Consider the following 24,250-nt stretch of genomic DNA (forward strand, 5'->3'; position numbering starts at 1 on the left):
GCTCAAACGTTCATCACAAGCAATTTCCCAAGCAAGTAACTCATACTTTGTCTAGCGACAAGAGTAGTTCCCCTTTTTTTCACTCAGTTTCTTCGACAAGAGACTGCAATCCGACGGTCAGTTTTCAACAATATTTCATTTAATAAACAGATCACACGCAACCAAATGCACACATCTCATCAATTTAAGGTAGTTCACTGGACCCGTTAAATATAATTTGGTTTCTCCCAAAAGTTGGTTATTTTTTAAGTTCGATCTGTCTGCTATGCATTCAGCATAAAAAAAATATAGGGTAGTGGGTTCGTTTCGGAGCTATGAGTCTCGGAAGACAGTGCCCGTTTTGAATTTTGGACCGAAAAATCGAAAAATGGGTATGTTTTGAAAACGGCCAATTACACAAACATCTGCATAGGAATAGTCATTTAAAAAATATCACCCAAAGCAGCAATGGGCAGGTAACGAAGTGCACTGGTAAACGAAAATGTTGCGCATACTCAAACTTTGTGACGTCACGTCTTTTGCCAGAGTTTATTTTAAATTTGTTCCTCATGTTGAGGTATTTTATTGCTGGTAGCCTGGAAATAAATTACGATTTGATGAGATGGGTTGTAAACGCAAGAGCGATCAAAACGGCATTAAAAAAAACAAAAAAAACGACAGGTTGGTAGTGTTTTTAGGGGGGGTTCACTCCCTTGATTAACCCCACCCTTTGCACTATTACTGTCCAGTGTGCCTCAGAAAAATATGTGTCACGATAATGTAAAGGGCTGTTGTCCGATCATTTGTCTCAGATATATGAGCCAACTAAATTATGTTTTTAAAAACCACTGTTACATATGACCTCTGTTGAAAGTCAAAGGTCACCGCAACTTTGAAAGGCCACAAGTCCGATTCAAATGTAATAAAAACGCCAATCAAAAGGTGGAGGTCACTTGTTTGATACAAGTGTAATAATAAAAATTAATAATCAAGGCTTGGTTTATAATTTTGCTTAATAGTGCGTACTGTTATTTGTTACGGTTTGAAGGCTGGGACTTTTTGAGGGTGGAATTAAAGCAATTTTTCGCCTTATGGGCCCCTTATGCCTCGAAGGACTTCAATTATTGTATTATCTGCAGCCAGCCTACAGTAGAAAGAGGGCTGCATACACAAGACACTTGTTCTTAATACTACTGGCTGTTATTCTAGTTCAAACACCGGTTTTAACATGTGGTATTCTGATGCAATCACGCTGTGAGCATCACGGGTTGGGAGACACTCTCTTACCTGCTACCGGAGCTTCAATGTTAGCTTTGGTGATTATTACGATGTCACTGGCAAAGAGAACGGCTTTGTACCGATTTCATTAGATGCCCACGTGTTTTTGACCTCGTGGTTGGTAGGCGTGTCGCATTGTTTTTATTTCTGGCGGTGTCGTCATTTTCTGACGTCATTTGTTCTGGGCCGCGTCACCACACTTCCGCTGCCTGAAAAATGTGACGTTTGTTCTATTTACGTCATTCGAATGTTCGACGTGTTCTTCTTCTTCTTCTTCTTCTTCTTCTGAGTTCCCTGTTCGATGTGTTCGAATTCCCAGCCTGCCAGGAAAAAATGGCGACACAACTCAGTGACTTCCCTTTGTGTATGAAGAGTAATATCCCTGTCTCCATTTGACCTGCCTTAAACAACATAAAGCGGTTTCATACACTATTTTCCCCAGAAAACTGAACTTCATACAGTTTTTAACGTTGGAACACGGGTGCAAAAGTTCGTCTGCTAGTCCCATTTGACGAAAGAACATTATCCTAAGCGATACCAAAACATATACAGAACACACAATATCTGCCTTTGCCGCCACAGCAGAATAACAGCATATCTGTGTACTTGATTTTAGTCCAAAATAGGAAAACTGACAAGAAGTGTTAACAGAATGGAATGATTTGCACGGAACTATACAACCGCGCATTAATCGATCGTCTGCGCAGGTTGACTGGTTGAGTGAATAGGAATCGATCAAACTTTCGCAAAAAAACTCCTCTTTTCTTTGAATAACTGAAGAAAGGAGGAATAAAGAGGTTACACACCTCGTCTCAGTGATTATAAAAAATAATGGTCGCTAACTTCGACCATTATTTGTAATAATCACTGAGACTCGGCATGTAACCTCTACATCCCTACCCACTCATATGGCTCTATCTGACCAGGTACAGATATATCCCTACCCACTCATATGGCTCTATCTGACCAGGTACAGATATATCCCTACCCACTCATATGGCTCTATCTGACCAGGTACAGATATATCCCTACCCACTCATATGCCATGGCTCTATCTGACCAGGTACAGATATATCCCTACCCACTCATATGGCTCTATCTGACCAGGTACAGATATATCCCTACCCACTCATATGGCTCTATCTGACCAGGTACAGATATATCCCTACCCACTCATATGGCTCTATCTGACCAGGTACAGATATATCCCTACCCACTCATATGGCTCTATCTGACCAGGTACAGATATATCCCTACCCACTCATATGGCTCTATCTGACCAGGTACAGATGTATCCCTACCCACTCATATGGCTCTATCTGACCAGGTACAGATATATCCCTACCCACTCATATGGCTCTATCTGACCAGGTACGGATATATCCGCTCAGACTGTAAGCTTCAGTCGTTTCCTGTAAAGTCCATCTAACGCCTGCATTCCAGCGTGTTGATACACAGTTACTAAACTTCTTAGTGACCTGCTGCAGCACAGCTGTTAAAAAAAAAACTTGGTCAACATAGGTGGGGTAGAAAGTGTTAAATTGTATCAATCTTTCTTTCTTTCTTTAATTGGTGTTTAACGTCGTTTTCAAGGTTATATTGCGACGGAATTGTATCAATGAGAGAGAAATGGGCCCGGTCAATCTAACTATCAAAAGGATTTATTTTGAGAGAAAAAATATCTTAAGGCTGGAGAAGCTTAGATTCAGAGTAATGTGGGAAGAGTAGCGTAAGCATACAGAGGAAATTGTTCTCACTGAGTGCAGGAAAAGCAAGAAATCTCAAGACACAGGGAAGTGTTCTTGTTTTCTTCAAGTCATCAGGTTCAGATTTGCAATATAGGTGCATAAATTATATAATATCCAGAAGCTTGAGCATTACAAATGACGTGAATGTCCATGTTTGCTCTTCAATGTCTCAAGATGATGGGATTATAAGCGTTGACATATCTAGCTGTAGATGAACGTGTTTTTTTTTCATAGAACCTACCTTTGGAATTTCCATCGATTTCACTGTTGGCTAAAAGTTTAGACTTGACACATGTTGGTTTAGGGAAAAACAAACAATCAGCTTGAACGAAAGTTTGAAGTACAATATCTAGAATGCGAGTGGATTTGAACTCTTTTAACTGAGCTGAGGAGTTCAGCATCATCTGCAGGGAACTGTTCCTTGATTTTTTTTCTCAATGTAATCAAGCGTGCTACATGTCGGAGATTTAACAAGAACTTTTGGTACTCAATCAATCAACAAAAACATGTGAATCTGAGGACTTAAAAACAAAACAACTTAGAAACATAAAGGCTGCCGACATTAGCGCATGCGCAGACGAACGCCTACCCCCATGTCTAAAAAACCCAACCAGATCTTAATACTAGGGCTCATAGCCCTAGAATAACTCCCTACAACACTCTTGCACCGGGGATAATAAGATGTGCAGAGTTATGTAAGAACGAGTTATACTTTCTCCACAATGTTATGGAGTAGGTGGTATGCTTGGTATGCCATGGTTTGTCGGATCCGTTCCAGTGAAGCAGTTTTTTGTTTCCCAATTCCTTTCCGTGATGACCCTGCACTGCAAGAGAAAGCCACAATAAAAATTATTCGTGTCCAAGGCTCAGTCCTGCCCATGTCTTCTTCTCCTTCGTTCATGGGCCAAAAATAAATAAAAATCCCACGTTCACTCATGGTTTTGCCCGAGTGGATTTTTACGTGTATGGTCTTTTTTAACCGTTCCCATGTAAATAATACGGCTCACCATCTTAGATCCAACCAGCCACTGCCGGTGTGACACCACATTTTTACTCCACGAAAAATTTACTCTGGAGTAAACAGTTCGTACAAAATTTTTACTCCCAGTAAAAATCTCGTACGAAAAAAGAACTCCACAAGTAACGAACAAATTACTCCCTCCACGAAATTTTTACTCCCCAAATCTTTACTCCCCAAATCTGTACTTCCAGTAAAAAATCTCGTACGAGATTTCTACTCCCTGGTTTATATTTCGCAGTGAACGTTCGTACTCATGGGATCACAAGCCAAGCGCCATTTTACTATCGTGACATACCCCCAGCGTGAAATCCCATTTTGGTGCAATCCCGTTTTGTCGTACGCAATGTTTACTCCGGAGTAAAAATCTCGAGGGAGTAATTTTCTCGTGTTACACCGGCTCCTAGCCCACCTCTCCAGAATGAAAATCTCCCACACGGACGACTTCCCGTGTGGAACATGAAATCTCCCACACGGACGACTGCCCGTGTGGAACAGGCACGCAGACCCCAGAGCATGTCCTCCAGACAAGCCCAACTCTTGCGGGCCTGAGACGGGAATTCTGGCCCGAGACAGTGGACCTGAAGGAGAAACTGTGGGGCCCAGTGGAGTCTCAACTCAACTCAACTCAAATTTTATTGGCTTCAATTTTCATAGAAGAATTTGTCTTGCGCTTGGGAGAAAGTAAGAGTATAACATATAAAAACAGCATTCATATCACATTTCATGTATCACACACAGTAATCACTAGTATAAGCCTACAATTATCACATTTGTACCTGTATCATACATGCAAATAAATAATATCACATTTCCACGTATCACACACAATATATACATTACATAACATACAGCAAGCTTCCATCTCCCTCGCCCCCCCCCCTCCCACACATACATATCCTCGCACGTGCGTCGACTCCATACAAATGACATTGTGTGGCGAACTGCAACCTTCATCACGTCAACAACCTTGACAGTCTAGCATGGCAACGGGAACTGCATACTTCATCACGTCAACAACCTTGACAGTCTAGCATGGCAACGGGAACTGCAGACTTCATCACGTCAACAACCTTGACAGTCTAGCATGTAGAGCGTCTGTAAAATGGAAAAGTCTGGCAGCGGAACAAAATTCAGAGGATTTTGGTTATCTACCAGCCTACAGTGCCAGCTTCCACCTGTTTGTTTTGTCTTTGGCAGCCAAGGAATCGTTCAAGGTTGTCTCTGGACCTCTTGCTTCAGATATTGTGTGATATTTTTCGATTTTTCGAACTTGACTATCCAGACAGGCAAATTCAAGATGGCCGCTTCACAGCCACCAGTGCTGCCGGTGTTTGTGCAGCATAGAGATTTACCCTCCAGTGAAAGACTTTACTCAGTGAACGAACTATGCTCTGCATGTGAGAAAAAGGGCTGCCATGATACCATACTAGGCGCACAAAAGATCGGCGGCCTATGGCGAATCTACCCGAAAACCAATGACGCCCGAATGAAACTACTGCTCTCTGGGTTTACGTTACGCGGAGTGTCGGTCACCCCGTGTGACAGAAACCCGTTTGTAGTGATGACGAGAGATGGGGAGAGAGAGGTGAAAACGACAAAAGTCACGATAGGGAACATCCCAATATCGTTCAATAATAAAGACATCACGGCAGTGATTCAAAAACTCGGAGGGAAACCCCGTTCCGACCTCTTCATGGAAAGGGCCAGAGATGAAAACGGAGGACTCACCCGCTGGATAACTGGTAGACGCTTCATCTATGTCGAGGTACCCGACAAGCCGTTTCCAGATAGAATCCCCATCGGCACATTCACCGCATCAGTGTTCCACTTTGAGCAGAAGGCCGCTAAGAAACAGCAGCAACAACAGGCTCCATGTTGACGATGCCTGCGGGCCGGACACACCTCTGCCCAGTGTCACAGTGACGTAGTGTGCCAAGAATGTGGGAAACCCGGTCACAGACGGGGAGACCCTACGTGCACACCGCTCAGCGAGGATGAGGGAGAAGGGGCCGCACTGCACAGTACTGTTCCAGCCGCGGGGACTACCCAAGCATCCAACAAGTCCCCTGACGAGAACGACGGAGCTCTCAACCACAACAACACCACAGAGAACTCCAGCGACGCACCTGCCGCCATTCCCCTGACACCCCTACAGCACCCCCCGACAGGTTACGCACGCACCAGCAGGCCGCGTACACACCAGTCCACCTTACTTTTTCCGAGGTCAAGGTCCATGACCCCTGGCAAGAGAAACCGCGTGTCCCCAGGTATGGAAAACGTTTCAGCGAAAATAACACGCCTAGACAATACAGTGGTAGACACCGCACATGACGTCACACTTGGCCGTGACCTTGATAGAGACCATAACACGGATGATAGTGTGTGGGGATGACACTGCCCCGTGCATCAGGTAGAACTGTTCGGCCTCTGACCTCGCTATGCCCCACGGACTTTCGAGCACGATACACGATTCAAGTATAATGTAAGTTATTTTTAGCCATGGCGGCCTTATCGATTTCTACAGTAAACATCCACGGCCTGCGAAATAGCGCAAAACGGAAAGCATTTTTTTACAATTTGAGAAAACAACAATTTGATATAATTTGTTTACAAGAGACGTATGTTACAGAGGCAGATGTTGATCAATGGGAAAGAGAATGGGGAGGGAAATTATTTTATTCATCTGCAACGAACCACAGCCTGGGCCAAATGATTTTGGTCCGAAAGAATTTTCCGTATGATGTTAAGTGTGTTGAGAAATCTAAAAGAGTACAGGAACTTAAGGTTCACTTGGATGATGAAATTCTGTATATTATCAATGTTTACAGTCCCACAACTGTCAATGAAAGAAGATCATTTTATAAGTTTCTCATGAATTATATGAATGAAAAAAACGATGTTAGAAAAATAGTTTGCGGAGATTTTAATTGTGTGTTGGACAATAATTTGGACATTATAAGTGGAGGAAAACGTTGTGAAATAGACGTAAACAATTTTAAGAGTTTATTGAATGAACAAGGTTTGAATGATGTATGGCGTTTGTTTCATGCAGAAGATAAAGAGTTTACGTGGTCTCGCAAGACACCTTTTATTGCGAGGAGACTCGATTATATTTTAGCATGTGATGCTGTATTGAACCGTTCTAATAATTGTAAAATACAATCAGTTGCACAAACCGACCACAGAATGGTAATTATGTATTATAATTTAACACATATAGTAAGAGGTCCTTCGTATTGGAAATTTAATGACAGCCTTTTGCGTGATTCTGAGTTTGTTGACAAAATGAATGTGTTTTTGGAACAGTATATGAATGATCATTTCGAGGACAACCCCCACGACAAATGGGATTTCTGTAAAATTCAGATAAGGGAATTCTGCATACGATTTAGTAAAAATAAACATAAGCAAAACATTGATAATAAATCTATGTTGCAAAAGCAACTTAACGAAACAGATAAGAAATTGTCAATTGATAAAAAAAATCAGGATTTGTTAACACAAAGAGAACATTTAAAGCACAAACTTGAAATATTCAATATTCAAGAAGCAAAGAGTGCACAAGTAAGATCGCGAGAAAGATTTATTAAACAGGGTGAGAAAAACACTCGCTACTTCCTGAATCTTGAAAAGATAAGAGCAAACGTTAAGATAATGGACAAATTAATGGATGATTCCGGGAATATGATTACATCACAAGAAGAAATAATGAAAGAGCAAACAAAATTTTACCACGACGTATTTGGAAAAAATATTGATTTTGACGAAAATAAAGCTGAACGTGAAGTTGATGGATTAAATATCCCACAGTTAACACAAGAACAGAAAGTTGACATGGACCGTGAATTTACTATTGACGAAATTGGCAGAGCATTACAGTTATTGAGGAACGGATCATCGCCAGGTTTGGATGGGCTTACAGCTAGTTTCGTGAAGTTTATTTGGCCGAGCCTAAAGACGATGGTTTTCAATTCTCTACAAACATCCTTTCAAGTCGGTGAGATGTCGACTACACAAAAAAGAGCAGTTATTTCCTTACTCCACAAAGGAAAAGATTTACCACGGGACAGCCTAATTAATTGGAGACCAATTTCGCTAACAAATACTGACTATAAAATATTTGCAAAGTGTTTAGCAATTCGTCTCGCATCTGTCATTACTGATATTATTTCAGAAGATCAAGTCGGTTTTATTAAAGGGAGACAATCAAGCGATGTTATTCGATTGATTGATGACGTAACAGATTTTATGAATCAGAAAAATGAACCAGGCATTTTACTTGCCCTTGACTTTTCACGTGCTTTTGACTCAATTTCCAAAGATTATATGTATTGGGCATTTAGAAAATTTGGTTTCGGTGATAACTTTTTGAATTCCGTAAAAATGTTAACGAATAATACCACAAGTTGCATCAATTACATGGGATGGATCTCTGAGGAATTCGACGTATTAACCGGAATTCGTCAGGGATGTAATTTTTCACAGATGGCCTTTGTCCTTGGCCTGGAACTTTTAGCCATTAAGATACGCAGTGACCCAAATATAAAAGGCTTAAAATTCCCGTCATTTCATTCAAAAACCAATTTGGAATATATTTTAAAATTGGCAATGTATGCAGACGACGTAACAATGTTCCTTAAAGATAAACACAATCTCCAAGAAGTACTGTTAATAGTAAAGCAGTTTTCATGTATTTCAAATTTACATCTGAATGAAAATAAAACAGAGGCAATGTGGCTAGGATCCATGAAGAACAGTCTTGAGCAATACTGTAATATAAGATGGAAAAAACAGTTAAAAATGTTGGGTATAATATTTAGAAACGATATCGGTGCTTCTGACATTGAAGAGAATTGGTCAGTACGGTTTGATAGAATTGAAAGAATTGTTGGAATGTGGTCAAAACGGAATTTAAGCATTAGTGGTAAATTGTGTATAATTAAAACTTTTTTGATATCCCAGTTTGTATATGTTTTGCAGGCACTCTCTGCACCGACAAAAGTGCTTAATAGATTAAATACTATCCTTTTTAAATTTTTGTGGAAACGGAAGTACTCAAATAGTAAAGCTTTTGAAAAGGTGAAACGAACAGTTGTATGTAATAAAATAGAAATAGGCGGTATTAACATGATAAATATGCATGATATGCAGACATCCTTTTTGTTATGTTGGGCAGCCAGGTTACAACAAACAGATTTTGCAAATTGGCAATTGATTCCAAGACATTATTTTGAGGTTCTTGGAAGCCAGCTGTGTTGCTTTAAATCAACTGCCAAACCGAAACAGTTTATTGGTCTGACCAGAGTTAAATCAAAATTTTGGCAACAAGTTTTAAAAATATGGATTGAGAACAGATATTTATTTCCTGTTCAAAAAGAAAGTATTTTTGATCAATGTTTGTGGAATAATGCAGATATTATTTTCAGAAAGAATGTGTTGTGTTTTGATAAATGGATTGAAGCCGGTGTGAATTGTGTACGTGATGTATGGATAGACGAAAATATTGTGTCATTTGAACATATTTGTGCCATTGTCGGATATAGTGCCACAAGGCTGTTTGAGTACAACGCTTTGCACACGGCCCTCTGCGCGCGAGCACTGCGAGATAACACAGTTAAAGAAGACGCGGGTGACGAGCCTCCTGCGACCTGTTTTCAGGGCGTGCTAAATAACCCTTCCCCGAAGAAATTTCGTGCGATATTAACGCAATCCAAAGCCAGTGAACCCTGCTCTGTAAAATTTTGGTCCCACAAATATAACATTTGCATTGACGAAAAGTATTGGGCCCTGGCAAGTGCATGTACAAGCGAAGAAAGATTAAAGTTACTCCAATGGAAAATGTTACATAATATTTATCCAACAAATATTTTATTGCATAAAATGAAGTTAAAAGAAAATAGTTTATGTAGTCTTTGTAATGAAATGGATTATATTGAACACTTCTTTTGGAAATGTAGCAAAATGAAATTGTTTTGAGAAAGTGTTAGAAGATGTATATTTGTTAATACGGGAGAAAATGTTATATTAACAGAAAAAGATGTATTGTTTGGTTATTCTCCAGAAGTGCAAACCCCCACAAACAAAATTATTAATCATATTTTGCTCATTTCAAAAATGTGTATCAGTAAGTACAGAATGATATGGTAGGCCTATTGATATAAATGTGATGTTAGGATATGAATTAGCGTTGAGATATTTCAGCATTGTGTAAATGTTGGATGAATGTTGATACGTTATAGACGGATGCTTGAATTCTTTGATTAAAAGCCCCACAATGATGTGCTTGGCAAAAAAAAAACCAAAAAAAAACCAACAACCTTGACAGTCTAGCATGGCAACGGGAACTGCACACTTCATCACGTCAACAACCTTGACAGTCTAGCATGGCAACGGGAACTGCAGACTTCATCACGCCAACAACCTTGATAGTCTAGCATGGCAACGGGAACTGCAGACTTCATCACGTCAACAACCTTGACAGTCTAGCATGTAGAGCGTCTGTAAAATGGAAAAGTCTGGCAGCGGAACGAAATTCAGATGATATGGGAATGGAGCAGTGAATGCAGAGACGGGGCGGCGTGAGAGCACACCGGGACAAGGACCAGGTGTTAGGACAGCACACACACACACACACACACACACACACACACACACACACACACACACACACACACACACACACACACACACTACACACACACAAACAAACAGTAAACAGATTTCACTGTCAACATCGACTCACGTGCGTTCCATTCTTTAGGGAGAGGGGTGTATTTGTCAAAGACAGTCAGCAGCATCAGCCCCTGCGACCCGGAGCCACAATCCCCCCACTTTAACACCGAGGATCTGCAACGAAACGACGCCAGCTTGTTCTTTTTCTTCATCGTTCATGTGCTGAGACTCACACGTTCACTCATGTTTTCGCACGAGTGGGTTTTGAAGTGTATGACCGTTTTTACCCCGCCATACAGGCAGCCATACGCCGCTTTCGGGGGAGGCATGCTTGGTATTTTCGTGTTTCTATAACCCACCGAACTCTGACATGGATTACAGGATCTTTTCCGTGCGCACTTGGCCTTGTGCTTGCGTGTACACACATAGGGGGAGAGCAGGTCTGCACACAAGTTGACCTGGGAGATCGGAAAAATCTCCACCCTTAACCCACCAGGCCACGCGGCCGGGATTTGAACTCACGACCTTACGGAGGCCGATGTCTTATCCACTCGGCCACTGCGCCCGTCAGCTTGTCATCAAAGGAGCTTGTATCAAAGCGCCGGTCGATTATTATTTCCTCTTTCATCCTTACTATGTATTACTATTCACTGTGGTAGTAAACTGATGAGAGAGAAAATCATAATCGACCGGCGCTTTGATACATGCTCCTGTGCGTGTGATATTATAAGATGTTTGATGGGTTGTTGACAGACCAGCTTTTTTGTTGGTCCAAGGGGACCATATCGTCTTTTGTTTCATCTTTATCGACCAAGGCCGAAGACCGCGGACCAACAAAAAAAAATGCTGGTGTGACAACAAGCCACCAAACATCGTTTTTGTCATCATTTTGGTTGTGCAACAAAATGCACAATAACCCACACGGAGACGAATTTTTAGAATCCAACTCCGGGCCACAAAGCATCGTCACAGTAGCTTGTATGTGACGTCCAACGTAGCTTGTTGACGCTTTTCTTCCAGTCTGAAAATGTACAGAGCTGCGATCATACCTGTGAGTTCAGTAAGTGTTGAGCATATTTCTTTTCTTTTAAGTGTTTATGACTTTTCGTTGTGGATTTTGCGATTACAGAGATAAGTTGCCGACTCACACGACGTTGAGCCTCATCCAGTAGAGTAGCCTGGCGGTGATGTTTTGCTGTCTCCAGCGCTGGAGATCCGCCACGAAGATACCGTTGTTGATAATGTCGGTGTCCCGAGGAATCCCCCTCGCCTTCACGTACGGGTTGCTGAAGTTGACACCCAGGTGAGCAGGCTGAAAACCAATTAATCAATCAAGCAATCATTCATCCAACCAAAAGATCAGCCAACCAGCCAATCAACCACTAAATCAATCAATCAACCAAAGAACCAACCAACCCAGCAATCCACCAATAAAACCATCAATCAATCAAGCAATCAATTAACTAACCAACCAATCCACCAATCAATCAAGCAATCAATAAACCGAACAACCAACCCACAAACCAATTCATCAACCAACCACTCAAGTAACCAATCAATAAAGCAAGCAATTAACCAAACAAACAACCAACCAATCCACCAACTAATCCACCAATCATTCAAGCAAACAATTAACCAAAACAACCAATCTCCAAAACAACCAATCCACAAATCAATCAAGCAATCAATTAATCAAACAACCAACCAACCAATCAATTAAACAAACCAATCAAGCAAGCAATCAAAGAACCAACCAATCAATACACCAATCAATCAACCAACCAACGAACCAAAGCAACAATCAGTCCACCAACCAACCAACCAACCAGTCCACCAACCAATCAGTCAACCAACCAACCAACCAATCAGTCCACCAACCAATCAGTCCACCAATCAATTAAACAAACCCATCAAGCAAGCATTCTGGAAGGGTATACGCAAAGCAAACAACCAATCAACAAGTGAAAAGGTCGAAAGGTTGCCTGAATGTTTGCATTCAGGCGACGTGCTGGTATTATTTACATGTGGAGAAATGGTCCTTTGAAATGTTTCATCATTGGGTTAAACAACATTTTATTCATAAACACACACATGATAACAACTCCCCAATCTGTCCACATGAAACTAAATTAAAAAAACCTCGCGCTGGACCCGAGTACTCTTCAGACTGGCTCGCTCCCCCAGTATGAAAGTTTTTGTCTTGTGCACGTTTAAGACCAAGTGATTGCTCTGTGTGGATTACAGGCATTCCCTTTGCTATATAAATACATTGCATGCGAGCCGAGGATGTGCGTGGTGACTGGCCTTTCTCTTTTATTTGATCAGAGTGAAAAATATACTGCCGACACTCTTCATAACTGGCCCTCGAAGTTCTTTTACTGTCCTGGCTCGCGGATTCTTGCATTTATCACGCCCCGGGTAGTTTTACCAAATTCTTTAATGTAAAGTGAAGGTAAAAGACTGAAACATATGTAAACAAAGGAAACCATAAGAAAAAATACAAATTAATATGAAAAGAATCAAAACACAAAATCGCGACCTCTAAACCACCGCAGTCGCGACCGAGCAAGCAACGCTTGGTAGAAAATGGGGCACACAAAAAATCAAATTATTCAAACACACAACGCGCAAAGCCTGTCTCAACCCACACGCGGGCTGGCTGTTCTATTTTGCAAATCGTCTCGCATGCGATACGCATGCCTTTTATGACTGTGTGATGCGTTCGGCTATTCTATCATTACAGTGTGGCTGGCTGTTGCTCCCTCCCACCGCCAAGTCGTTTTTGTGGTTTATTTCGCATTTAGGTCCCAGGTAACATTATGAAGTTTTAATACGATCAATCGGACCTATTATCAAGTTAGTGTATCAACTTTTGAACGAACTGCGCCCAGTAGTTTCCCAGCAATAAGCTGTTAAGGTGTTACGAGTGTGTTCAAGTTGCGGTTCTTGCTAAGGTTTTCACTCACTGAGTTACTTGCCTTGATTGCGACGGCGTATACGCACGGTCCAGTGTGCATTCGACAGGGGGTGCCCAATATGCACCGCTAGAACTAAGATACTTCTTTTTTTTTCTTTCTTTTTTAACCTCAGTTGCATGCAGGTTTGCTACTACAATTATTTTTTGCCTTATTATTATTATCATTTTTTTTTCTTTTTGTGGCTTGGAGCAAACCTTCTTCATAGGTCTTTTCTTTTCTCTGTCAAATGTGTACATTTTTAAATCAACAAACTTTATCAGTAAACTAATATGTTTAAATAAATATATAAATAAAAATAATCATAACATAAATTTATTCCTAATGTTCAGCTCAGTTTCCAACAATACACCCAAATCTAACTTTTTCCCATATTTAAATTTCCCAATGGTCATTTTGGTAATTTAAATACAATAATTCACAAAATAAATAAAATTATTTTTCAAACTTTCCCTAAAATAACCCAAAAATACATTTTCTTCATTCAAAATGATGGCAACATGTATTTTCTTATGAACAAAATCTTTACATATTTTCCAACCCTTCATCACCTCTTGGCAACTAAAACAGAAATGTTCAAGGGTGTCTAATTCATTACAAACTTCACACTTATTCGATGTTCGTAGTCCCATTTTGTTTAATAAAATATTGGTTGGATATATTCTATGTAATAATTTCCAGTGCAGCAGACGTAATCTTTCTTCTTTTGTGCTGTTAACAGCCAGTAACCAGTTTCTCTTATCCAAATCTACATTATGTTTTCGTTTCCAAAAATCACAGACACTCGGAATCTGGATTTTTTTTTTCCCCCAAATGCCAAAAAAAAAGTCTAGGGTCGCGCGAAAAAAATAGGGTCGGTCGGGTTACCGTAAACAGACTATTTTTTTTTTTTTTGCCTAATAAACTTTGCTGTTATATTACCACCATTAACAATGAAATCCTGCAATGTAAAATATTGATATGGTAATGTGTATGTACGTCTGGATTTAAGTGCTGTGCATAATGCATTGTATTCAAACTGTCTGGATGGTTTATAACCCACTTTTTGACATAAGTCTTCAAAAGAAATAATAATACCATTTTCATTCATAACATCCTTTACAAATGAGATATTATGTTTTATAAAATCTTTAAAAAATAGGCATTTATGTTTAAATTGAATATTCATATTGTTCCAAAAGCATTGGTCCTTCAATAATACTGGTGCAAAATCATACTTTTCACAGAAAACACTTTTATTGTCTAGCCAAGTCAATAACACTTGTTTCCAAAACAATGATCTGCAACTATTGAGTCCATTTATTGTTTTCGAAGATGCATTTGAGTCAAAGCACGATAAACCAATGCCAGACAATATCTTGGAATAACAGACCAATACTTTTGTGTGGAGTTTTGCAAATTAACAAGCCAGGAAATCTACTTCTTGATTTCAGTAATAGTTTCATTACATGTCAACTAGTTTGTTTTTAAATGATTTTTTAGAGATCGCCAAATGGTATTGTGTGAATAACATCATTCGGTCGAGTGTACGCACGGCTCCGCGTGCTTCTAGTAGCTCTCAGTCCATTCCCTCTTTCCGGTATGGAAACAGACGTGTTTCTGGCGAAAGAATCGGCGTCTTCAACTCGCCATATCTTCATATTCATTCGGACTAGAACAACGAAATATAACTTTCTTGTAAAAAAATATCCCGAGCCTTGCGACTCTGGTAGTCATTTTGTTACGCGAAGCGGCCTTTGGTAGGTACGACAGTTTTAGTCACCCAAGTAAATATAATATATCTAAAACGCACGTGGACGAGTTTTTCAATGGCGTATTTGAAGTATGTGAATGTTGTGATTACAAATCATTTCGGGGCACCCCTCAGTCGATACGTACAGACAAACAAATTGCATGGAACGAAAGTTGAGAGACTGGACTGTAAGTTGTGGTTTTGACTTCTACAAATCTCGCAGGTCTTTTATGCAAAACAGACTCAAAATTGCATTTTTCACGCAAGTGCAGATGACGAGACTATCGAAGGAATGGAATACACTTGCCTACAGATATAATAGACAGATACTGTCTATTTATATCTATGACTTACCCTAGCCCATATGTTAGAATAAAGAACATACTTTGCTCTTTTGAATGATGTATGATTTGGCACTGTACACAGGATTTTAGACCTGCCCCCGAAGTGATTTTTCCATAAACCCGTCAAAAAGCTCACTCTGTCTTGGCCGTAAAAAGCGCCCAAATGCAGTCAATTTCTAACCTGTGTCGTGTGTTCGAAGGAGTACATCTCAGCGATGCCATTGCCTTGCAACCTCAAAGAAATATATTTTAATAACCCGCTAAATGAACGTTTTTTTAGTGTGAAATAAAAGCCGGAGATTTGCTTCGTTTCTTTGCTGCGACACAAAACCAACTATAGATCTGCGGTGACATTATGAGTTCGTTTTCGACATTGCAGTGAAGTTGCGTGGATCTTCGACAATTCCCGTTCCGTTTAATGTGGATGGAGCTTTGATTGGATGTAACTGATTTGAAAAGTTACAACATGAGTCCTTGGGATCGATGTTTTTCGGTAAACTTCTTCGTATCCTTGACTTTACAGTTTTGACTTGAACAGATCCAGATCGGCTGGGGCTGTTGATCGCCTACACAGATCTATATGAAGTTGACTCGACACGGCGAACCGCCGAATCCGTGCCCTCTCGTCGGTCCTACCCCCAAATCCCTTACCAGCCTCAGACCCCACCTCACCATTCTAACCTCACTGGCGCACTATGTGTGATTATCCCTTCCTCATGTGTGTGTGTGTGTTGTTTGTTGTGTGAGTGCGTGCAGGCGGGCGGGCGTGTGTGTGCCCATGTGACTTTGGCATGTCGTCTTGAGTGCGAGAAAGCGAAGTTTTGAGAAATAGTGACAGATAAATAGTTTAAGAAAGGAATCTACAAAGTGAGAGTGGGCGTCCATTACGGCATTGCGAAGCGGACCTGCGCATCTACCCGCTTTGTTTGTCTGTTTGTTTATGTGTTCGTGTGTGGATGTGTGTGTGTGTGTGTGTGTGTGTGTGTGTGTGTGTGTGTGTGTGTGTGTGTGTGTGACACAGTTAATATGTGTCAATTTGGTTGTATGAGTGTGAAAGTGTAGGCCCCTACGTATTAAAGGGGGGGGGGGGGGGGGAGGAGAGGGTGAGGACCTATGCGTTTAACTTCATAGTTCCTTCATACGAGTAACTTTGTTAACAGTTCATTATTCGGACACAGATTAACAAGTTATAGAATGTTCGTGTAGAACAGACACTTAGCCACAAAAAAACACCTGGTTTTGAAATAAATTATTACCTCGATTCCGTTCAAAGGAGCTTTCCCCAAACACCTTTTTAACAATATCCAATTGATCTATGAGGTATGGGTCCATGCGACCCCGAGGCCCCCAATGAGGTACAGAGGATGCCTGTTTGCGGACATGGGGGAAAATTGAGAAGGGGGGGGGGGGGGGGGAGGACCGATACTGGAACCCCCAACCTTTGTACACATTGCTAACAGGAACCTGTGCACAAAATGTGTAATGCATCTCACGACAAATTATTTTTTTGGGGGGGGGGGGGGGGGGGGGGGGGAGGCGCATTCTTATGATTAGCCTAAGTCGCTTCGCGTCCTCGATTTAGACTTTTGAATTCAAAGTACACCCCTTTTACAAAGTAACTGATTCACCCAGGTGTGTGTGTATGTGCGTGTGTCTGTGTGCTTGTCTGTGTGTTTGTGTGAGTGTATTTGTTTGGTCTACATACCTCCAAACTGCCGCCTTTTAACTCTGACTTTTTTGTGTGCCTATGTTGGCTTCCCCTCGAGTAGCTTCCCTTGCTTCTCTGTGTTCTCCTTTTTATTTGTTCTATCGTCTTTCTTCTTCTTTTTTGTGTGTGTACTTTTGTGTTTTTGTGCCTGAAGAAGACCCTTAGGTCGAAACGTCGCTGTTATTCGTTCCGTGTTCGTCATTTTAACGTGAGTACATTGCTTTTTGGTCTCTTATTTAAAACATTTAGTCATTACCAGATCTGAGCTAGTGAGCAAAATCATTTTCCGGGAAGGAGAGTGCCTGTATGACTGATTCCCCCTCCCCCCCTCCTCAAACGATATAAGTTTTCTGAAACCATAATACAATTGTGAAAAACAAACGGCGGAAAAGCGTCACTTTACCTTTTTTTCGTTGAGTGCAGCCATGACGTCATTGTTTTTTAACGTCAGGTTGTGCAATTCGCTGATGTCACCTGTAAAACACACACACGAACATACACACGCATGCACACACACGCACACACACACACACACACGCGCGCACACGCACACACACACACACACACACACACACACACACGTACTTACATTTGTATGCATCTGGGCAGATAGAGCGACAGGCAGGCAGACACACAAAAACACGCATGCACAAAGACACAACTGCAGATACGTGCAGATACAAACTAACAAACACATGAACAAACCAACTGTCACAAACTGTGCACACGCTTTCAAAATGAATAGAATATTTGAGGGATAATTGACTACAAAAACACAATTTCAAAGACCCCCACACACACCTTCCCTGTTTTATCAGATGTTCGGTTTATAACTTCTATATATTGACAAGGGGTATTCCAATTTAATAATTGAATAATCACCAAAAATATCACAATTTCCTTTGAAACCTCTCTGTCTCTGTTTGTCAGTCTTCCTGACTGACTGTGTGCATATCTCTCTCTCTCTCTCTCTCTCTGTCTCTCTCTCTGTCTCTCTCTCTCTATGTATGTTGTGTTTGTTTTGGGGTGTTTTTACATTTAGTCAAGTTTTGACTAAATGTTTTAACGTAGAGGGGGGAATCGAGACGAGGGTCGTGGTGTATGTGTGTGTGTGTGTGTGTGCCTGTGTGTGTGTGTGTGTGTGTGTGTGTGTGTGTCTGTGTGTCTGTGTGTGTGTAGAGCGATTCAGACTCAACTACTGGACCGATCTTTATGAAATTTGACATGAGAGTTTCTGGGTATGATATCCCCAGACGTGTTTTTCATTTTTTTTTTTATAAATGTCTTTGATGACGTCATATCCGGCTTTTCGTGAAAGTTGAGGCGGAACTGTCACGCTCTCATTTTTCAACCAAATTGGTTGAAATTTTGGTCAAGTAGTCTTCGACGAAGCCCGGACTTCGGTATTGCATTTTAGCTTGGTGGCTTAAAAATTAATTAATGACTTTGGTCATCAAAAATCTGAAAATTGTAAAAAAAAATTTTTTAATGAAACGATCCACATTTACGTTTATCTTATTCTCCATCATTTTCTGATTCCAAAAACAAATAAATATGTTATATTTGGATTAAAAACAAGCTCTGAAAATTAAAAATATAAAAATTATTATCAAAATAAAATTTTCGAAACCAATTTAAAAACACTTTCATCTAATTCCTTGTCGGTTCCTGACTTCAAAAACATATAGATATGATATGTTTGGATTAAAAACACGCTCAGAAAGTTAAAACGAAGAGAGGTACAGAAAAGCATGCTATCCTTCTCAGCGCAACTACTAAACTGCTCTTCTTGTCAATTTCACTGCCTTTGCTATGAGCATGAGCGGTGGACTGACGATGCCACGAGTATACGGTCTTGCTGAAAAATTGCATTGCGTTCAGTTTAATTCTGTGAGTTCGACAACTTCTTGACTAAATGTTGTATTTTCGCCTTACGCGACCTGTTTGTATTGCTTTCGCGGAAATTAAATCGCGGAGATTTGGATTGCCTGGTTGTGGTTGTAGGGCTCAGTCGGTAGCGGCGCTGGCTTAAAAACCAGTTGTTTCTATTTAATTGAATTTCTTATATATATATATATATCAATGTATTCAAAACTTCTATTTAATTTAATTTAATCACTTCGTTCGGCGAGGGATTTATTTCCCAGAGTCAACTTTGTGCAGACTCTCCTCGGTGTCCGAACACCCCCGTGTGCACGCATGCGCACGATAAAGATCCCAAATTCAAATCGAAAGTCTCAAGGCTTGGAAACATGAATACACGAATGCAGGACAAAAAACAAAAAAATAGGTAGCGCCGTATACTGTATGGCAGCTCGCTTTCCCCAGGGAGAAAGCAGGCCGAATTTCCATAAGGGTAACCTCACAGGACTATATGAATCTTATCCTAATCCTTATCCTTAAATACTGGGAATTGGTAGTTGGTCGTACCCAAGACAAGACAGTCGGCATCGATGTAAATGACTCGACAAACATCTGGAAGTAGTTCTGGCATGAAGAAGCGACCAAAGTTCAGCTGCAAAAACAAATCACACAAAGCGAAATCAACACATTTAGTACACTCTCTGACTGCAATTTATGTTCCTTATATGGTCAAACGCGGCATTTTTAATGTCCATATAAGGTAAAAGGTGGTATAAAGCTTTGGATAAAAAACCGGGGAAACCATGCTGTAACTGTCTGAGCATGCGCTTTGGAGAGCTAAACCATTGTGAAAAGCGCGTGTTGTTCACGATCGGAGAATTCTATTCGTCCTGAAGAACATATCCCTTGTCGTTTGTTGTGTTTTTCTCAATATTCTTCACGTAGTTTAAAGTTTACCACTTACTGGGTGGTCAAGGTCTTTTCTTGGCGACTTCACTATGTATTGACCTTTGACCCTGTCCTCAGAAAAGGGAATGACCTCATAGCGGACTGACCTCAGGGCACTCGCCTCGATCGCTGCCCTGAAAATAATCATAGAAAGGCGATAGTCACAGAGGGTCGAATGTGTGTGTGAGACTTTTGTTGTTGTTGACATTTTTCAACGGAATGAGTTTATATGTATGCATTGGTGGAACAGCCTGCATTTCTTTCTTGTTCTTGTTTTTGTTTTGTTTTTTCATGTACCCCCATGGAGTTTCTTGAAATAAATGTGCCTTGCCTTGCATGCCTTGCCTTGTTTACAGTAAATACAGTTTTTGAAACATTGCAGTGTGCTGAGAGATTTACAGAGAACATTGAGAAAAATGAATTATTAAACAACGCGCGTAGCACGTACAACATACTCATATCTACTGATGGTGTTCATAACAGTATGATTATTATTTTCTCAGATATTGACAGCCTGCTATTTCAGTGGATTTGAAAGAGAGAGAGAGAGAGAGAGAGAGAGAGAGAGAGAGAGAGAGAGAGAGAGAGAGAGAGAGAGAGAGAGAGAGAGAGAGAGAGAGAGGAGAGAGAGAGAGGGGGAGATGATGATGATGATGATGGAACTTTATTTTTCAAGGATAGAGGTTTAAGGCGACGCCTTTTCTTACAACCGGTCCTTACTTCTAATACAAATATCTAATAAATGATAAACAAGTAAAGCAACATGACAAATAAACAAAGTAAACGAACGAACCAGCAAACAATCGACAAGTAAGCAAACAAGCAAATAAACATAAACAATAAAATGGCAAAGTAAGCAACATACAAATCGAAAGCGAAACATGCAACATGTTAACACATGTAAAGTGATCGACGGTAAAATTCACACGATACCAACGTTTACACTAATGCTAATAATGATTATATGGTGTAAATGATAATGATGATGATGATGATGATGATGATGATGAAGTGATGATGGAAAATCGCAACATAAATTCCACATAATACATATAATAAAGAACATATTTGTGTAATTCATAAAGCTTTGCCAATTGTTGACAGCTACTTGCATGTGTTAAGACTAGTATAGCCATCTAGGTAGACATAAAATGATTATGCAGAGCTTGTTTAAAACTCTTTAGTGAGGTTAATGATGTTATTACAGACGGAATGGAGTTCCACACCATAGCGCCAGAGAAGAGAGAGAGAGGGAGAGAGAGAGAGAGAGAGACAGAGAGAGAGACAGAGAGAAGGGGAGAGAGAGACAGAGAGAGAGAGAGAGAGAGAGACACTGACACTGACACAGTTTAATTGAATATGGGCCTACAGCCCCTTTCAATGGGGGGGGGGGGTATACATGAATCACAGGAAAAAATAGAAAACATGATATTTAAACGTATGCAATATACACAGTGGTTTGTTCCAAGTTTTCCTCTATCAATAATCTTGCACATCAATGCTGCCTAATATATACATACAACCGGACAATAAATACAGCAACAACAAAAACTTCAGCGACAATTAATCCTCATTATTATTTAACATTGACAATCTTAACTGAAATGCAAAAAACAAAAACTTTGCTAAATCTACAATTGTTTCTGTGTCTTGTTTTTTAAACATGGTAATCATACTGCCCAACTGATCACCAACACTTAAAAACTGCTAAATACTTTATTCTTAACTCACAATATGTTTGGCATTCAAACAAAAAATGGATTTCGGTCTCTAATTTATCTTCACAAAAGGGGCAACACTTGTTTTCTGTTGAATTTTGGAAGCGATATCTGTGGATATTTATCTGTGAAACGCCCATTCTAAATTGAGCGATGACATTTCTGTACACATCTGTCCATAAAATGTCCACATAACGTTCTTTTTCAAAACAGGCTTTATATTTTCCATACAGTAATAGGCGCTCACTCGAGTCCAAATTATTACGCCAATCATGACAGAAGGAACTGCAGAACCTCTCCTTCAGTTCTGGTTTCCACATCCAAACATCCAAACTTGGTAAAATCCATTTTCAAACAGAACTGCCTTTAAATGCGTTACCCATGTGATACCACCTTTTTCGTGGAGGTTGAACAACATTTTGTATGCCTTCTTTGAATAAAAAATGGTATGGCTGTCTCAATAACCGTAACCAATATTTAATCAACCTTGTGACTGTTGTCACCCAAATAGGATACCTACCCAATTCTTCATACACAACATCATTGGGAGTTTTATCTACTACGTTTACATGCAAATAAATGAACACGTTCCAATTGGTCATACTTCTCATAACCCCGAATTTTGGCTCCATGTGATAATACTGGCAATACTTGCGCATCAAATAACTTAAAAAAATACATGAAATGAGTTACAACCCATGTTCTTTAAAGTATTCAAAATTTCGATCGTGCTTCGCTTTGCTCTTGTTGCTGGGTCTTCAATTGCGACGCCATAACTATGTCTTGTTGAAAAGGTGAGGCCAAGATATTTATACGAATTTACAACCTCTAACTGATTCCCATCAAAAATCCATTTTTTCTCTTGCACTTAAAAATCCGCCTTTTCTGAAAACTATTATTTTTTATTTATTCAGATTTACTCTAAGACCCAGTCGATGCATTGCTGTACATAAAACGTTTAACTGGTTCTGTAATCCAATAACAGTGGATGCTATCAAAGTGAGATCGTCAGCAAACAATAACAAAAAAATTTCAAGTTCCGCAGGACCGAGGGACACACCATGTTTGCCCTTTTCAATAATTTCGTTCGCCAACTCATTGATTAACAAAGAAAACAGCATTGGGCTCATAACACAACCTTGTTTCAGCCCTTGTAGACATTCGAAAGGAAATAAATTAAATCACCAAAAGAATAGATGCTGTCACCAAAAGAATTGCTTAGTTAACAAAAGATATTCCAACAAAAAATCGGATGTTTCCACCCACAAAATAGATGCTTGTGTCACGATCTAGTGACATGGATCAAGAAAGTGTCACTCGGTGGGGTGCCTTCTCTTGGTCAATTGCGATAGAAAGCGCCTGTGCGTACTGTCAACGGTTGTGAATTTTGTTGACAGCACAGAACGAACACGGATGGTTTTGTGTCACACGGATTTCACGTGGGTGATTTCTGCTGTGGAGGCAGAATTGTCGATAACTGAACTGGGGTATGTGACAGGGTGAGTCACGTGATTTTTGTCAAGGTTGTCTGTGTGAGGACAAGTATCGACACACTCGAAACTCAGCAGCGAGAGAGAAGGGTCGGTGTCAGTATACTCCTACTAGTTTGATGGTTTTTCAACACGTGTGAATACTTCACTGGGTATCAACGTGCTATGCTACTTGCTAGTGAGGCTTGATAGGAACTCCATAGGACAGACCACCTTCTTCTTGGACACATGCTGGCTGACAGACGGGGCGTCAAGATTCTCCGCTGGGCGGTTTTCCACTGCATAAGGTTTCAGCGAGAGAGGAGGATGACGGTGTTTCTGTTGACGAACAGAAGTCATTCGAAAGGAAGCGGTTTCGCTTAAGGGAGAGCTACCTACATAGGCTTGTGAGGTAATAAATCATTATTTAACGCTGTTGACGAGTCTGTGTTTGTGGAATGAAATACTCTCTGTTGTTCTTTCCAGGTTTGCGCATAATTTGCTCTTTGTGACGCTAAAATACTAATCTGTATATGGTTTTTGCAGATATGGAGAGAAGGAAGGAAAATAGCTGATTTGTTGTTGTAAAAGTCCGTTTGTGCAGGCCCACGTGCTCGATGAAATATGTCAGGGTGACATGTTTAAAGGTGGAGGTTGTTGGGTAGCTTGACATGTTTAGTGCACTTAGGCTTTTTGTTGCAGCCTTTCTGTCTTCATTTCCACCTGCTATTGGTGCTGGCTGTTATCTGCGGGACGCTACACCAAGATCGTCCGCGGAGTGAAGTAACCAGCTAA

General features: G+C 40.4%; 1 protein-coding gene across 3 annotated transcripts in view; it reads right to left on the bottom strand.

The window, feature by feature from the left end:
- The window catches only part of LOC138979444 (glycosyltransferase 8 domain-containing protein 1-like), an 85,493-nt gene that overhangs the window by 4,425 nt on the left and 56,818 nt on the right, over positions 1 to 24,250 (bottom strand). For 2 of the 3 annotated variants that reach the window (XM_070352165.1, XM_070352163.1), the window contains 6 exons: positions 20,285 to 20,402; positions 19,888 to 19,972; positions 17,861 to 17,931; positions 11,847 to 12,010; positions 10,769 to 10,872; positions 1 to 3,829 (listed from right to left, as the gene is read on the bottom strand). The exon at positions 1 to 3,829 is cut by the window's left edge and continues 4,425 nt beyond it. In XM_070352165.1, the coding sequence (XP_070208266.1) occupies positions 3,657 to 3,829; positions 10,769 to 10,872; positions 11,847 to 12,010; positions 17,861 to 17,931; positions 19,888 to 19,972; positions 20,285 to 20,402 (715 nt within the window). In that variant the 3' untranslated portion in view covers positions 1 to 3,656. The remainder of the gene's footprint in view (positions 3,830 to 10,768; positions 10,873 to 11,846; positions 12,011 to 17,860; positions 17,932 to 19,887; positions 19,973 to 20,284; positions 20,403 to 24,250) is intronic. The other variant, XM_070352166.1, reaches the window with a different exon arrangement.

The sequence above is a fragment of the Littorina saxatilis genome, linkage group LG11, assembly GCF_037325665.1.
Source record: "Littorina saxatilis isolate snail1 linkage group LG11, US_GU_Lsax_2.0, whole genome shotgun sequence".
Taxonomy (NCBI): domain Eukaryota; kingdom Metazoa; phylum Mollusca; class Gastropoda; order Littorinimorpha; family Littorinidae; genus Littorina; species Littorina saxatilis.